Here is a 16,114-nt window from a genome sequence, read left to right as displayed (position 1 = left end):
GAAAGGCATCTGATGGGGGGGACATAACAATATCTCACAAAATACGCGACCACAGTCCATTGTTTTCTGGCACTTAGTGTTGCAGGGAAGAAGTTGTTTTTTTTTTTTTTTAAGATCTTATTTATTTATTTATTCATTCGTGAGAAAGAGAGAGCGAGAGCAGGGGGAGGAGCAGAGGGAGAGGGACAAGTAGACTCCATGCTGACTGTGGAGCCCTATGAGGGGCTCGGTCTCACGACCCTGAGATCATAACCTGAGCCAAAATCAAGAGTCGGTTACTCAACCGACTGAGCCACTCGGGTGCCCCAAGAAGTTTTAGAATAGTAACTTTTCAACTAGGGTATACACCTTGGATTTGAATCTTTTCATTAATTGTTTTTCCTTTAACTGTGTAAATGCCCCTCTTAAGGTCAAGAGAGTAGAGTTGATCTTTGATTATTGCCTCCACTTGGATTTGTTCCTGTCTCTCAGGAGCATACTTCTGGCGACAGTATTCCATAGGAAGTAATGTGACATTCTCATTGGTACATTAGTGCCGTGGCCTCTGGGAAAGAGAAGTATAAATGCAGAAAGAGAGAGCTTGAAAAGGCAACAAATGAAAGGATGAATTGCAAGAAAACTCCCACGCAGTCAGCAAATCCAGTCTCCATACTGGAAGCAACAAATGGTAGCCTCCGTAAGTCAGTCAGCTTGGTAGTGCCAAGGATCAAATCGAGCTGCTTGCCCGGCACGCAGGAGAGGCTCATGAGTGTCGTCTTTTAACCGCGAGCGTTGATTCCTGGGGAGCACAGAGAGGAGGGCCAGTAGCTAGATAACCGTTAGCACATCAGAGCTGCTTTTCCTCCACGGAGGCCCAGCCCAGCGCCTCCACCGGCCTTCAACCATCTCTCCAGGCCTTTGCCAATTTCCCCCTGTGCTTTGCATGCGGGACTTCCCCGCTCGTGGGGCTGCTTCCTGGCAGTATGTGTTCATGCTAGCTCCGGCCTTCCAGCTCCCTTTTTGGGCTCTCTGACTCAACTTTTAAGGCCGAGTTCCCATGCAGCCTTCTTTAAAAAGCCATTGTCTTCCATTCTGTCTCTGAATCTAGGGATTCTTCACTGTGATGATTTCGTACTCTAGGGAACATTGAGTAATGCCCAGAGACATCTATCATGGCCACTGCTGAAACTTCCTTCCTAATACTGGCTTCTGGTAGGGAGAGTTCAGGGACGCTGCTCTCCATCCTTCAGGGCACAGGAAAACCCCACACAACAGAGAAACACCAGTAGGGTTGAGGTGAGAAATCCTGCCTTAACGTCCTCTTCGGCTTTCAAATTTAGTCCATCATGGACACAAGAGAAGCAGAAATTGTGGCTTCCGCCTTCCATCACTGCTGTTGCTGGGATAAAGCCGCATATAAATAAGGAATGCAGTGTCAGGACGACTGATGTAGAAAGCAAGTGCTCTGACCCAGGACCTTAGGCTCTGGGTGTGAGCACCAGGGGAGAGAGAGTTCCCAGGAGATAAAGGAAGACGGTATTAGACCTTATCTTCCTATTTGCATTCTGTCTTAAGAGAGAGCGTAAAGCTGAGTGACAGTGAATCTTCATGTTCAGTGTCTGATCTGGGGGGAATGAACGGGGTGACTGGTGGCACCTTCACTCATTCGTGTGCTTTCAGAACATTTTGGTGTGTTTAGTGTCTAGGCTGCAAGATGTCAGCGATTTGGTTAATTTTTTTTAAGCGTCAAAGGAATAGAATGTGTATAAAGCTTCTGCATTATGTGTTGAGTGAACATGAGAATCTTCTGTGCTTTAAAGGTTCACTGATCATTTTGAGTCAAAATACTGAAAAGCATTGTCAGACTTGTGATGAGTGAAGCATTTTACTTTTATAAAAATCTGTGTTCCAAATCCCCAGCCCTTTCTTCTGTAGGACAATTAACTTCAGTGTCATGCCAACCAGCCCGTTTGTTTGTTGGTTTTAGTATCCTATTTTACCTTTCACAACAAAGGTTTCCCATTTATAAAACTTCATAGTTCAGCTGAGGTTAATATGTTCTTTCAAATAGTGTAAGGTTCAAAGTTCGAACCTAATATGAATTATTTTTATGTTTTAACATTTGAAAAACCACAATTTTAAAAATAGAAAATCTAGGGGTGCCCGGGTGGTTCAGTTGCTTAAGCATTTGCCTTCGGCTCAGGTCATGATCTCAGGGCCCTGGATCGAATCCTGTGTTGGGCTCCCTGCTCAGCGGGGGGCCTGCTCCTCCCTCTCCCTCTCCCCTGCTCATGCTCTATCTCACTCTCACCCTCTTCCTCAAATAAATAAATGAATCTTTAGAAAAAAAGAAATAGAAAATCTTACCTTAGGAAGTATATTGAATATTGAAGGTTTTGGCTTATCCATTTTTTTTCTTAGTATATTTTCCTTAAGGATGTATCTAAACTCTTTGTATACAACTTCAAAATTCTGTTTTATTCTGAGGAGGAAAAACCTTGAAGTCCAGCTTTATCTAGCTATGAATTTAGCTTGTTTTCATGCCCTGGACAGATACTTGTAATACATACATACTTTCACAAAAGGAACTTTGAGTTGTCTATCTGTGGTCAAATTTTCTTTGTTCCTGTGTTATCTCAGATTTAGGGAGTGAAACAGGATTTGAATCCTATGAATGTTACTTTCCCCTCACTTGCCAGTTTTTTTTTTGTTTTTTTTTTTTTTTTAAGGTTTATTTATTTCCTTGACACAGAGAGAGAGAGCACAAGCAGGGAGAGTGGGAGAGGGAGAAGCAGGCTCCCCACTGAACATGGAGCCCCACACGGGATTTGATTCTAGGACTCAGGGATCATGACCTGAGCTGAAGGCAGATGCTTCACCATCTGAGCCACCCAGATGCCCCTCTTTTGCCAGTTTTCATTTTTTGTGCTTTTTCCATTAGTTTTCTTATCCTCTAACCTTAAATATTAAAAGCACAAAAAATCGTCAGATTAAGTGAACATTGGAAATCTCTTTCACTCTTATAAAATGAAAGAGGGTGGAAGTAATCTTAGAGATTATGTGATTTCCACAAATTATAAAAAAGTTATTTTTATCTGTTGTTTCTTGGACTATAAATAATTCTAAATGACTTTTGGGGGGTCTTATCTTTACATTTATTATTTAGAAATTTCGTGTATTTTGCTTTACTTTTTGTCTTTACCATGAAGTAAAGTAGACATTGTCTCTGTCAGGATTTTACTTTCAGGTGTTATAAATCTGATACTTGAGAACAGTTTGATTTAAACTAACTTTAGTGTTTGAATGTTGATTTTTTTAAAAACAGATTAGAAAATGCCTTTTATGAACATGCACAGACTTATTACTACACTGAGATCAGAAGAGTGAAATCTCATAAGGAATTTTTGAATAAAACAACACACCAGGTACATTATTTTTCCTAAAGAAGGAAATACTAGAAGCATTCTGAGAGCAGATTAATATCATTGATTATTTTTGAAGAGATTATTAAATATCTGTAATGCTTTGATGTTTTTAATTGGCTTCTATGCGTTTAAAGTTTTTTTTTTTAAGCTTTTAAAAACAAGTTTGTCTTCTCTCCTTTTTGGCCTTAAAGTTCTTAGAGATTTTTATAGCTTCCTTAACAATGCTTGTTGGAATAATTCTTGATCTGAGTATTTTCCTTTCTATTTTGATGTCTCCTCTTCATGTTAGTGTACTTTTTACATTTTAAGAGAGTGTGTGTAATAATGATATCTTTTTTCTATTCTTTTCAGCTTTTATTTGTCAGACATCAATTTAAAATAGCTTTCTTCAGTGAATTGAAACAGGATACACAAAATGCTCTGAAGTAAGTTTTTAACAGTTGTCAAACTAAATTTTTCTTACCTTTATGTTAACAGTAACATATTAATGGCAACTTGTGAATCTCAACCAAACTTTAATTCATTTTAAGATGCTTATGTTTCTTAGATTCAGGTATGTAATATTTAATTTATTCAGAGATGAATGGGATATAATATTTTGAGGTTTAAAAAAAATTTTCATTTTATTATCAGAAGTAAATTTCATAGTATCATAAAGCTTTCTGGTCTAGTCTAATTTCATGATTGAAAGAAACATTAAAATTCTTCCTGTCCTATTGACTGCTTATTTGCATATTCAGTAAAATTTTTGTGTTGACTCATTTCCACAATTAAATATATGTTAGACATTATCTTATCTAATGCTGCAAATTTCTTAATATGCATGGTGCATTTATTTTTTTTTTTTTAAAGATTTTATTTATGTATTTGACAGACAGATCACAAGTAGGCAGAGAGGCAGAGGGGGAAGCAGGCTCCCTGCTGAGCAGAGAGCCCAATGCAGGACTCGATCCCAGGACCCTGAGACCATGACCTGAGCCGAAGGCAGAGGCTTAACCCACTGAGCCACCCAGGCGCCCCAATGGTGCATTTATTTAATTCAACTATGATTTTATTTTTAATTAAAATTTTTTTTTAAGTTTATAATACCGCTCAGCCTCCTCTTTAATACGAAGGCTCTGCTTCGAAGCTTTGGAGAGTAGTCGTGTATGTGTTGGCAGTGGTCACACGTTTTAATTCCTTTGCTTTTACTTAAGAGCGCAATTTAATTGAACATTTTTTTCTACTTTCGCTCTATTTTTTGAAGATTGGCAGTGGCTGTGCAACGTAGAGATAAGAAACAGCTATCTATCCTAAAACTGAAGAGAGGCTAAGCATACAGGGCAGAAAAGTAAGAGAAAAAAAGAAAAATAAATCTTTTGCCTGGAGGAATATCACAGAAACATCTTTCTTTCTTGTTCCTCTGGAGGTGGAGAACACCAGACTGTCTGTCTAAACCTCAGAGCCTCCGTGAGATTCTAAGTGGCGCTAACGTAGTTCGTTCCTTACCCTTGGTGTGAGTTAAAAACATTCCCTTCTTGTTCTGATCAGAAGTAATTCTGGAAAGGAAGATTTGACCTGAGGAAGTTAGGAGCAAAGAGTGATGTTTGGAGGAGACTGAGATGCCCCGTTGCCTTTCCTTTTCTGGGTACGCATCCTTCCAGCAGACTCTCCTTTCCCACGGCACTTCCCCTTCTCCAGCCTGCGCCTGAGATCAGCAGTGTGTTCTGAACTTTGGAGATTCTGGTGCTTAAAAGCTATTGACCTGTACTCAGTCTTGATAGTCCCTTCTTTGCTAATAAAATTTCTCTTTGTTGGAGAAGCTCGTAATGGTGATCTATTATTATTTTTTTAAAACAGAATGCTAACTTTTTAACGTAATTCTGGACAATCATCCGCTCTCATTTTCAACTTATTTTCTGTCCGTTATTGATAGATGTTAATAACAGAACAATGTACATGTGATGTTTCTGTTCTTAGTGAAAAGTCATTGATTCCTCCCACATATTATTAATCAGTAGATCATTTTTCAGGAAATCAGAGATGGATATGTATAAGTTATTCCTGAACTGTTGAGTGCTAAGAAATGTTGAGTAAATATTGTCTCTTATTTCTAATAATTTGTTCTTGGGAATCCTTTCTTAAAATTAATAATTAACTGTGTTGCACCTGTTTATATTAGGAATTACAGGACCGCCTATAACCTTGTACATGAATTGCGAGCCCATGAAACTAACATTCTGGAAATAAAGACTATGGCAGGATTTATAAACTACAAGGTAAATTGAAGGTTCTACTTCAAATAAAGGAAACTCGTCTTTAAATATTAGGTTATCTTTTTGAAATTGAAAACCAGAGTTAGTTACTTGCTCTGAAAAGTATTTGATTAATTATGTTCTTCTCTTTTATGCCCCTTGTTTCATATAGCTCCCTAGTAATTAGCAGCCTAATTGTAGTGCTTGGTTTTGAGTTTGTGGGGCTCAGAGTTCTCTCTTAGAGCAGTTTTACTTCTGTAAAACTCCTTTAGGAGGGTCTTCTGATTTTAAGTGGGAGCAAGAGAGAGTGAGAAGAAAGCTACTTTTATTACTGAATTTTATAAGATGCAGCAAATCAGAACTACTTAGGCCTTCCTTGGTTTAATGGCGACACCATACAAAGGCTACAGCTGATCACCTGAGAGGAAACTTTTGTACCTGTCACTTAAGCATTTGAAGATTGTACGTGGTAGAAATAGATGCCCCCAGAAGGCAGGTGGGGCTTTTTGTTTTGCTTTTAATCTTTCCACACTCAGCTTTTAAAAGATGGCTGGTCCTGAGATGGCAGCCTGAGAGGACTTAGACCCTGGAATTGACTGCATAAACATAAATTGGTACAAGGTCTGTAGAGAATATTTTTGCAACGCTTTATACACACTTAGATGGGTGTTCCCTTTGAACTACCAATTCCATTTCAGAAAATCTGACACATGGGCCAAGCCTTGCAAATCACATACGTAAGGATATTTATTACGTTTTGTAATAGGAGAAGATTGGAAACAACCCAGCAATAAGTGACTGGTTCATATAAAGTATGACTGAGACAATGGAATATTCTACAACTCGTAAGAATGAGACAGCTCCACTAACTGATATGGAATATTAGGTGAAAAAAAGTAAGGTACAAAACAGCATATTTAGTGTAATGCTCTTTGTTTAAAAAGTGTAGTTGATCTATAAATACACATACACTTGTCCGTGTGTAGACTGTATCACAGAATATTCTGGGAGCTGGTTGTCTCTGGAACAGGAAATTGGATGGCTGAGGGACAGGGATGAGAGACTTAACTTTTCATGTATTCCTTGTACCTAAAATATAAAACTAATGATAAGCATGAGAGACTTAACTTTTCATGTATTCCTTGTACCTAAAATATAAAACTAATGATAAGCATATGGAAATAAATTTAGGCGTCATTTTTTGTGTTTTTCTTTTTACCTTATATAGATACAGATCATTACTGTCTTGCGATAGCATTTCAGATAAAAAGTTTTCAAGAATTTCTGTAATCCTTGTTTGATACGGAGGCCACTATGCTCTAATGGTGGTACAGAAAATCTATACTTTCTGCCAATTCTAAAACTGAAAGTTAATCTGTCCTAAGGATGGTATGTAGTGTTTTATTTTTGCCCACCTGTATGTTCTTCATTGGGTAAAATTTTTTGTATTCTAGCCTACTTTAATAAGCTTTTCTAAGGTATAGAGTAGATTCAGTACAAATAGGGAATAATTGCATATGCATATGCATATGCATAACCGTTGGTTTTAGCATAGCCATTCTAATAGAGAAAAATAATTCTGTTGCCAAAAACTTAGGAGAGGAAATGTCATAGTCTTTTTGAAGTTAGTCTCACATTTTACCTATTTTTAAGTGCATATGCCTTTTGACTGTATGTTCTTTATTTGGGCGTTGATTTTCCATCTGGCAGATCTGCAGGCTGTGTTTTCAGCACAACACCCCACTGGATGCGATCGCTCAGTTCCGAAAACACATTGACTTTTGTAAGAAAAAAATCGGAAGCGCAGAGTTGTCTTTTGAGCATGCTGCGTGGATGTCTAAACAGTATGTTTTAAATTGTACTCTTAGACATTTTTTTCTTTATGTACTTTGGCTTTGGAGGAACGGAATTAGCATGGACTTTGGTTCTCAGTTGAACTAAGCATTTTTTTGTCAGTAAGTAGGCTTTTAGAGATCTAGCTAGTGTAGGTATGTTTCCAGTAACAGTAGATAATGATTCATGGAGTTCCTTAATGAAAATCACTTAATTCATGGACCATCTTTTTTATTCAGCATAAATTTAGGGAGTTTCCACCATGTGCTTAGGTACTGAGAATGCAGTCAGGAGCAAAACAAAATCCCTGCTGGCACGGAACTTGCTATTCGAGACTGATGTTTAAAAATTCTAAAATGAAATTTTTTCCAGAAGCGTGGATGTGTTTGAGTGGTGGGAACTGTGTTGGCGTGCGCTGCGACGATGTATTTGTAGCGCTTTGTCAGTACAGAAGAGTCGGCTTCAATGTAGAAGTTATCTGTAACCTATAATTAGTGTGTGTCAGTACTTACCAAGAAACCCCAACTATTTACAGTTCATCAAAAGCATTATTTTAACATAGTCTGCTGAGTGTGTGTAGTCAGGATGAATAATTATTAGAAGTAAGCTCCTTTATCTTCCCTTTATCTTTGTCATCATTTTTTTATTTCTTGATTTTTTTTTTTTTTCTTTAAGATTCCAGGCCTTTGGAGACTTATTTGATGAAGCTATTAAGTTAGGGCTGACAGCTATTCAAACTCAGAATCCTGGCTTCTATTACCAGCAGGCAGCGTACTATGCCCAGGAGAGGAAACAGCTCGCAAAAACCCTCTGTAACCATGAGGTAAGCGACCAACTCCCATGTCATCTGGCACTTCGGAAATGTATTAATCATCTCTCGAAAGTGGATAAGACTAATGGATGTTCATAATCTTTTTCCAAGCCTTTGAATGGAATCAGTTTTGTTCTGATAAGAAGATAGAAATAGCTTCTATATTTTCAGGAATTATGGTTATTTTCATTTTTAGCCTGAGTACTCCATTTCCACCTGTGGATTAAGCAGAAGTTTTTCTCTCAGGAACTAACTTATGACTGGTAATAAGTTAGTGATGTAGACAAGGGCAGATTACTTTAAAATAAAAGTCACAGTGTGGTCTGAGCCATGCTGTAACTCCCTTTCATCACTGCTGCAGGAGTTTGAAGGACTTTGGAAGAAGATGCTTTGTTTTGACCCACCAGAGAGGATCTCTTTGGACTTCTTTCTCTTCCTGGGGCTTCCTCTGTGGAAAATTCTCAAGAATCTGTTCGAGGCATAATGTTTGTTTGTTTTTAGATTTTATTTATTTATTTGACAGAAAGAGACACAGGGAGAGAGGGAACACAAGCAGGGGGAGTGGGAGAGGGAGAAGCAGGCTTCCCATTGAGCAGGGAGCCCGATGTGGGGCTCGATCTCAGTACCCTGGAATCATGAGCTGAGCCAAAGTCAGCTGCTTAACAACTGAGCCAGTCAGGCGCCCCTCGAGGCATAATGTTAATTGCAATTTCTTTTCACTGTTTTTGTTTTTTTTTTTTAAAGATTTTATTTATTTATTTGAGAGAAAGAGAGAGAGTGAGAGAGAGCATGAGAAGGGAGAAGCAGAATCCCCTCGGAGCTGGGAGCCTGATATGGGACTCAATTCCAGGGCTCCGGGATCATGACCTGAGCTGAAGGCAGTTGCTTAACCAACTGAGCCACCCAGGTGCCCCTGATTGCAGTTTAACTTGACATTTCATTCTGCCTGCCTCGTGGGTGGTTATAGTTAGATACCAGAGTCCCCATAAGCACCTTTAAAATAAGAATGTAGTATGTATATGTATAAATATATTTACATTCTCATGCTCTGTCAGTTTATTTTCCTTGAAAATCTGCAGTTTTCTTCTCCAAAGATAGGTGGATATTATCAACAGTGCTACTTAAAAAAACAGTTCCAGGGCGCCTGGGTGGCTCAGTGGGTTAAGCTTCTGCCTTCGGCTCAGGTCATGATCCCATGGTCCTGGGATCGAGCCCCATGTCGGGCTCTCTGCTCAGCAGGGAGCCTGTTTCCCCCCTTCTCTCTCTGCCTGCCTCTCTGCCTATTTGTGATCTCTCTCTGTCAAATAAATAAATAAAATTTTATAAAAAAAAAAAAAAAAGTTCCAAAAACAGTTTGCACCTTAGTACTTAAATTGTTGGATTTTTCTCCCTTAAATCATGATATAACTACACTGTTTGCTACCCTGTTATTTACATATGATTTATAACTTCATGGCGTATTTTATATTTAAAAATAAAGCATTAAGATTTGAGCATAGTATTTTAAAAGGTGATTAAAACTATGTTTTATAAGGATACAAGGAGATGGGATTAGCAAATATCCTTAGCTGGAATGTAAAGTAATATTTCTGTCAAATAATAATTTGAGAAGCCTCAAAAACATGCCTCTCTTTTGACCCAGAAATCTATTTTTAGGATGTCTCAGGCAGACAGGAGATCCTAAGAGAGAAGTACTAAGACTTATTTATCATGTTCTTTGGGCAAACTTATTAATTATAATGTAAAAAATAAATAATGAGATGAACGAAGTAGGGAATTTGTTAAAATATGGAACAGCATGCAGCCATGACAAATAATGTTTTAGAAGAAGAGTTAATGATGTGAAACTTACAATGAATATATTTAAGTGAAAAAAGCATGTTGAAGGATCATCCCAGTTGATAACAAATAAATGTTTGCCTACAAAATCTGGAAGACTAATGTAAATACTGTTGATAGTGGTAATAGGTTTATAGGTGATTTAAGTTTTTATCCTCTTCCTTTTGAATGTTTTCTGTATTTCTCAACAATGTACTTGCATTTTATTTTGGTTTCAGAGGGAAAAAGTTACAAAAAAGAAAAAATAAAGCAGTGTAAATTTGTAAATTCTGGCACCAAAAATAGCCCTCCCCAACCAATACCAGGACTTAATACACAAGTGATAAAGAAGGAAAATAGTATCTTCTTTTTAAAACTCCTTATCACATTTTTTTTTAAAGTTTTTTAAAATTTATTTGACCGGCAGAGATCACAAGTAGGCAGAGAGGCAGGCAGAGAGAGGGAGAAGCAGTCTCCCTGCTGAGCAGAGATCCCGATGCAGGGCTCGATCCCAGGACCCTGGGATCATGACCTGAGCCAAAGGAAGAGGCTTTAACTCACTGAGCCACCCAGGCGCCCACATTGATTTTATTTGCACAAAAAGCACTTATACATACGGAATAAACATCAAACATAATCGGCAAAATTTTTACTGGTTTGTCATAGCAAAGATGAAAAGAAAATTAAGGAGTTAGTTACTATGAAATCATTTGTCAGAATCAGGTTGATTTATTCAATTTAATTTTTATGCGGTATTAAATGGAATGTTTATTTTCATTTTTGTGAAGATTTAATGTGTGTTAAAATACTCACAACTTTGATATTGAGACATATGTTTGGTATTTTTATCTATGAAAATGTTTTTATTCTGTCAGAGATTGAAGATGAGTTGGTTTGTGACAGGTTCATAAACTCTTATTTAGGACTGTGTTTTACTTTACAGGCTTCAGTAATGTATCCCAATCCTGATCCGTTAGAAACACAAACAGGCGTTCTTGACTTTTATGGACAAAGATCATGGCGACAAGGAATACTAAGTAAATAATTTTGCCCTCTTCCCTTTTCTCTCAGCCTCAAAAGGCACAGATCACTCTCGCAGTTTCTCCATTGGCTACATAGGCTGTAATAAATTATGTAGAGGTAAAAATGTGTGTTTTTTAAACATCTTTTTAACGATTTTTCAGTTCTTTGGTTTTTAGGATGTTTTGTTTGTATCACTACATCTTAGAATAACTTCTAATCAAACATAAGTGTGATTAAAACATTTGGACAGCTCTTGTCTTAAATGACCCAATAAGCCACTTAGGTCTATTTTAATTTTGGTTAACTTTGATGATTTATTACATTTGATCTTTTAAAACAGTATTAACTTGTATTACCTTAGAAATTTCTCTGCATCTTTTTTGGGTTTGATACACACTTAATTTGAACAGTCTTTATGGCAGTCAAACCTTAATTGTTAAGGAATTATCTGCTTTAATCTCCAGAAAGTGTATTCTGTATTGAGAATGACATTGGTCTTATTCTGTAGGTGCTTGACTCCACTCGGGCAAGAGGATGCTGAGTTCAATAATGTTCTCTTCAGAACAGACATCACAGAGTAGTTGGCAGGCTAATAAAGCAGTCTCTTGGAATCTTTAAGATTCTAGAATGGTTAAGAATCTTAAATACATTATATTTAAGTAAAGGATTCAAGGAGTGTACACATCCAATGTTCATGTGAAGGATTTATGTTAAATGAGCTATCTAAAATGGGTTGCGTCTTATCTTATACAGGTTTTGATCTTTCTGATCCTGAAAAAGAGAAGGTGGGAATTCTTGCCATTCAGCTGAAGGAGAGAAGTGTTGTTCACTCTGTAAGTTTGTTGGGTTTTTTTCCTTAATAGAAACTTTTTTTTTTTTTTTTTTTTTTGCGGTATTCAAACAATACATGACATTATTCTTATTGGAATGTTTCACACTTTCTTCTGGCAGGAAATAATAATAACTCTTCTGAGCAATGCTGTTGCACAATTTAAGAAGTATAAGTGTCCAAGAATGAAAAGTCATCTAAGTATGTATTCCTAAGATGCCATAGTTTCATGCAACTTGGAATAATTTAGAATTATGTACATAAAATCTTTTTCCTTTTACAGTGGTTCAAATGGGAGAGGAGTATTTTTATGCGAAGGATTATACCAAAGCTTTGAAGTGAGTCCTAGTCCCCATTTATTTTTATAAGTAATTTGATTACCTTACAGCAAAATGAGAATAGAAATGAGTTTTAAAGGATTTATAATTTCCATATTTATTTCTGTATCTATGAAACTCCATTTCTGTTGTTTTTTTTTTTTTTTAAGTGCTATCTGCTGGTACCATCATTCTCAATGTCTTGGGAAGCCAGGTTCAGCTAAACGTGAAATTACCCGTTAAACTATTTCAGTAAGAGTTTCTGACGTGTATATAGAATGAGTCAAGCATGTTATTTCCTCCAAGAAGTCTTCAAGGCCTTTCTTGTGAAGCTCTTTCAGCGTGTCTGACGTCTTGCCTCCTATTAGGTTGCTGGATTACGTGATGTGTGATTACCGGAGTGAAGGCTGGTGGACCTTGCTCACGTCCATATTGACTACAGCTCTGAAGTGCTCCTACCTCATGGCCCAATTAAAAGACTACATAACTTACTCCCTAGAACTCCTTGGAAGAGGTAACTTGGTGTTCTCTCAGTAAGATTCTGAATCTTTAAAGTTATGTAGCGTCTTTAAGCTTCTTAAAATGGAAAGAATAACTCTCGAATCCTTGACCCTACTTTCACCTTGTGTAGATCAGTTTGCCAAGGGAAGGGACTCATAGTTTCATGGAACTTACTAGAGTCGAGGTCTCACGATAGTTGAAAACAAAATTCTTCTTCCTTTTTTCTTTTTTTTAAAAATACGTCATGAAATGATTTTTCCCATTGAGTTCAAATGCGAGTATCTAGAGTGTTGGGGCTCCCATAGGAAGCTGTGTTGTTGTACATTGTCTGGAATTACGCTTAGCCATGTCAGAAGACTTATTTATCCTGTAGTATTTTAATACCTCCTGTGGGGGTGTTGGCTTCACTTGCCTGTCTTACAGTTAAAGTTTCTTTCCTACTTCCATTTCACGTTAGCTTCAACTCTGAAAGACGACCAGAAATCTCGGATCGAAAAGAACCTCATAAATGTTCTGATGGTAAGTCGGAATTCTTTCTATAAAATAAGCTTTGGGAATACGTAGACCTAGACCCGTATCTGAGTATTTTTATCGCTAGCTGACCGAAAATTGTACTCTGTTGGTGCAGAATGAGAGTCCCGATCCAGAACCTGACTGTGATGTCTTAGCCGTGAAAACAGCTCAGAAGCTGTGGTCGGACCGCATCTCTCTGGCCGGCAGCAATGTCTTCACAATAGGCGTGCAGGACTTCGTGCCGTTCGGTGGGTGCCCAGCACCTGCGGTGCTATTTCAGAGAAATCCTCCTTATTGCTACAAAGTGAATAGCCGCGGAACCGGAAGTATAACAGTCAAAGGAAAAAAGTTCAAAATATGTTATCCTATAGATGAAATTGTGATTTTTTTTTCTTTCTCCCCATTGACATAAAGATTTTCAACATTTTAAGTACTTAGCTTATGTATTAAAATTCACTTTGTTCGTTTGTTAGGAGTGATTTGAAATGCATTTGAGAAGACAGTCCTTTAAAAAGCTTACCCTATAATGCCTAGGCGGATATTTTGAAATAAGTTAAAAATAATAAAATAATTTTTTTTCCCCTTTAAACTCCTGTGTTAGTTACGTTTCAGTAGCAGGTATGTTTTTAGAATTAAAGGTGGTTTTGAAGGTATACTTTCTTTAAATTTGTTCTGTGTGTTTTTTTTTTTTTTTTTAATGAACTACATTTATGTCTGTTGAAATGCCTCAAGAGCAGAAATCAGAAAGAATACTAAGGGTAAATGTTTCCTTCCTGAAGAGTAAGTGTGGCTCAGAGAATCATGGGTGTGTGTCTCGAGGGTCCTGTGGTGTGTAACTCTATTTTATTTTATTTCTAGTACAATGCAAAGCCAAGTTTCACGCCCCGAGTTTTCATGTTGATGTTCCTGTGCGGTTTGATATCTATCTGAAAGCTGACTGTCCACATCCCATTCGGTTTTCCAAGCTCTGTGTCAGCTTTAATAATCAGGTAACAACACCTCATTGTATTTTTACCATCTGTATATCTTATTGTAGTTTGCATTAAATTAGTTGAAACCAACTTAGTGAAATTTTAGGTCTTAGGGGCTGCAGAGTAACAAACTTTAGTAAGGTCTATTTGAAAATAACTGCATTTATAGTTCTCTGTATTAGCCATTCAAGTATTACATTTTTCCGTCTCTAAATTTTGCTTTTATTCCATCCTTATGAAATGTAGGACGTTAATTTTTTGTAATACATAACTTGAATTTCAAGTGAGGTCTATCAAATATAATCTAATTGTTTATTATAGAACTGTTAAATGTTTGATGTTAAAGAAATTGAAGTAGACTCGATGGATATAAAGTGAAAAAAGTAAGAACGTGCCCTCCAGTCCCACTCCCTGGAAGTCGTCACTGTTAACTTTCTGAATGGTCGAAGCGTTTTCTGGGTGTGCACACAGAAGCAGCTTTTCCTTTCTGCAGAACTGGGATTATATATATTTGCACATTTCTGTAGCACATTAGAGTGTTGTCAGATACTTGGGTACATTTCACATATTTCACTTATAAGCTCACTTCAGAGGTAATTATCTTCTGGTCACCCAGAAAGTATACTGAGCCGTGAACCAGCAAGCATTTAACCAGAAAGTATTCTCAGTATCGTGGTAAACCTCAACGCATTTAGTATATGTCAGCCCCGCTGAAATGGAAGCATTCTGGGGGCAGAGGCCAGGACTGACTCACAGATTGCCCTAGTAGGTAATAAGGACTCAGTTACATGGTGTAGGCTAGAAATGTATTTACAACAGGCATGCCAAAGAAAAGGGAGGAAGTTTCAAGGATAAGGATGAAATGAAGATACTGTAAAGTGGTGAGAAGGAGGAACATGGTTGGCAAAAGGCAACACTGAATGGAAGTAGGAGTGCACGGTCTGGGTTTGTGGGTGTCAGGGACCCCAGCCTCCCAAGAGCAGAGGGGCTTTGAGCCAGGCCAGTGGGATGTGAGGCCATGTGGCTTGAAGGAGCTTGAAGAATTCAGCAGGGGTTAGCTAGTAAGAGAAATATTTGAAGATTTATTTGTTCATTTATTCGGATTATATTTATTGGAAAGAGCTTTACCTATCTTAATATATTGTTTTGTGTTTTTTTGACTCTTCGCAACTTTGAACTAGTCCTGGAATAGGATCGGTTCAGTGAACCGGGGCCCCCTGAAGATCAGTGTGTTTTATTCAACTTGAACCATTACCCAGTGATTCCTTCTGATTAGTGTGAGAGTTTGTTTTTTGTTTTTTGTTTTTTTAAGATTTCATTTATTTATTTGTCAAAGAGAGAGAGAGAGAGAGCACAAGCAGGCAGAGTTGCAGGCAGAGGCAAAGAGAGAAGGAGGTGCTGGACAAGGAGCCTCACGTGGGACTCGATCCCTGGACTCTAGGATCATGACCTGAGCCGAAGGCAGCATCTACACCAACCAAGCCACCCAGACATCCCTAGTGTGAGAGTTTTAAAGCAAGAGCATGATACCTAGAATTTAAGAAACTTTGTTCCAGTGATGAAATAGAATGAAATGATCTTATGGAAACCAACTGGAGCCTCATTATATGAACCCAAGTCCAAAGGTGTGAGGATTTGCATGAGGACGTTAGTGGTGGCAATGGAAAGAAAGGGCTATGAGAGGCATATACAGATAGAGCAGTCTGGATTGCTGAGTGTGTTGTCAGGGATAAAGAAGGGAGATAGGGTGAATAAAGGACAGCCCTCCCTCCCCCCGCCAAGAACTATTTGTTTCTTTTATAGTTAAAGTGTACCTACAACATGATTTGAAACATCTGTTGTAAATGGTGACTGCAGTAA

General features: G+C 37.7%; 1 protein-coding gene across 1 annotated transcript in view; it reads left to right on the top strand.

The window, feature by feature from the left end:
- Positions 1 to 16,114, top strand: part of TRAPPC11 (trafficking protein particle complex subunit 11) — a 47,291-nt gene that overhangs the window by 7,941 nt on the left and 23,236 nt on the right. Inside the window, exons 6-18 of the mRNA XM_045997559.1 lie at positions 3,305 to 3,404; positions 3,756 to 3,829; positions 5,566 to 5,662; positions 7,349 to 7,482; positions 8,147 to 8,294; positions 11,044 to 11,137; positions 11,877 to 11,956; positions 12,075 to 12,153; positions 12,236 to 12,290; positions 12,638 to 12,783; positions 13,228 to 13,289; positions 13,399 to 13,531; positions 14,142 to 14,272. Of these exons, the coding sequence (XP_045853515.1) occupies positions 3,305 to 3,404; positions 3,756 to 3,829; positions 5,566 to 5,662; positions 7,349 to 7,482; positions 8,147 to 8,294; positions 11,044 to 11,137; positions 11,877 to 11,956; positions 12,075 to 12,153; positions 12,236 to 12,290; positions 12,638 to 12,783; positions 13,228 to 13,289; positions 13,399 to 13,531; positions 14,142 to 14,272 (1,333 nt within the window). The remainder of the gene's footprint in view (positions 1 to 3,304; positions 3,405 to 3,755; positions 3,830 to 5,565; positions 5,663 to 7,348; positions 7,483 to 8,146; positions 8,295 to 11,043; positions 11,138 to 11,876; positions 11,957 to 12,074; positions 12,154 to 12,235; positions 12,291 to 12,637; positions 12,784 to 13,227; positions 13,290 to 13,398; positions 13,532 to 14,141; positions 14,273 to 16,114) is intronic.

Source organism: Meles meles, chromosome 2 (assembly GCF_922984935.1).
Source record: "Meles meles chromosome 2, mMelMel3.1 paternal haplotype, whole genome shotgun sequence".
NCBI lineage: Eukaryota > Metazoa > Chordata > Mammalia > Carnivora > Mustelidae > Meles > Meles meles.
Note: the sequence above shows the minus strand (reverse complement) of the source record. Positions and strands in the feature narration are given on the sequence as shown.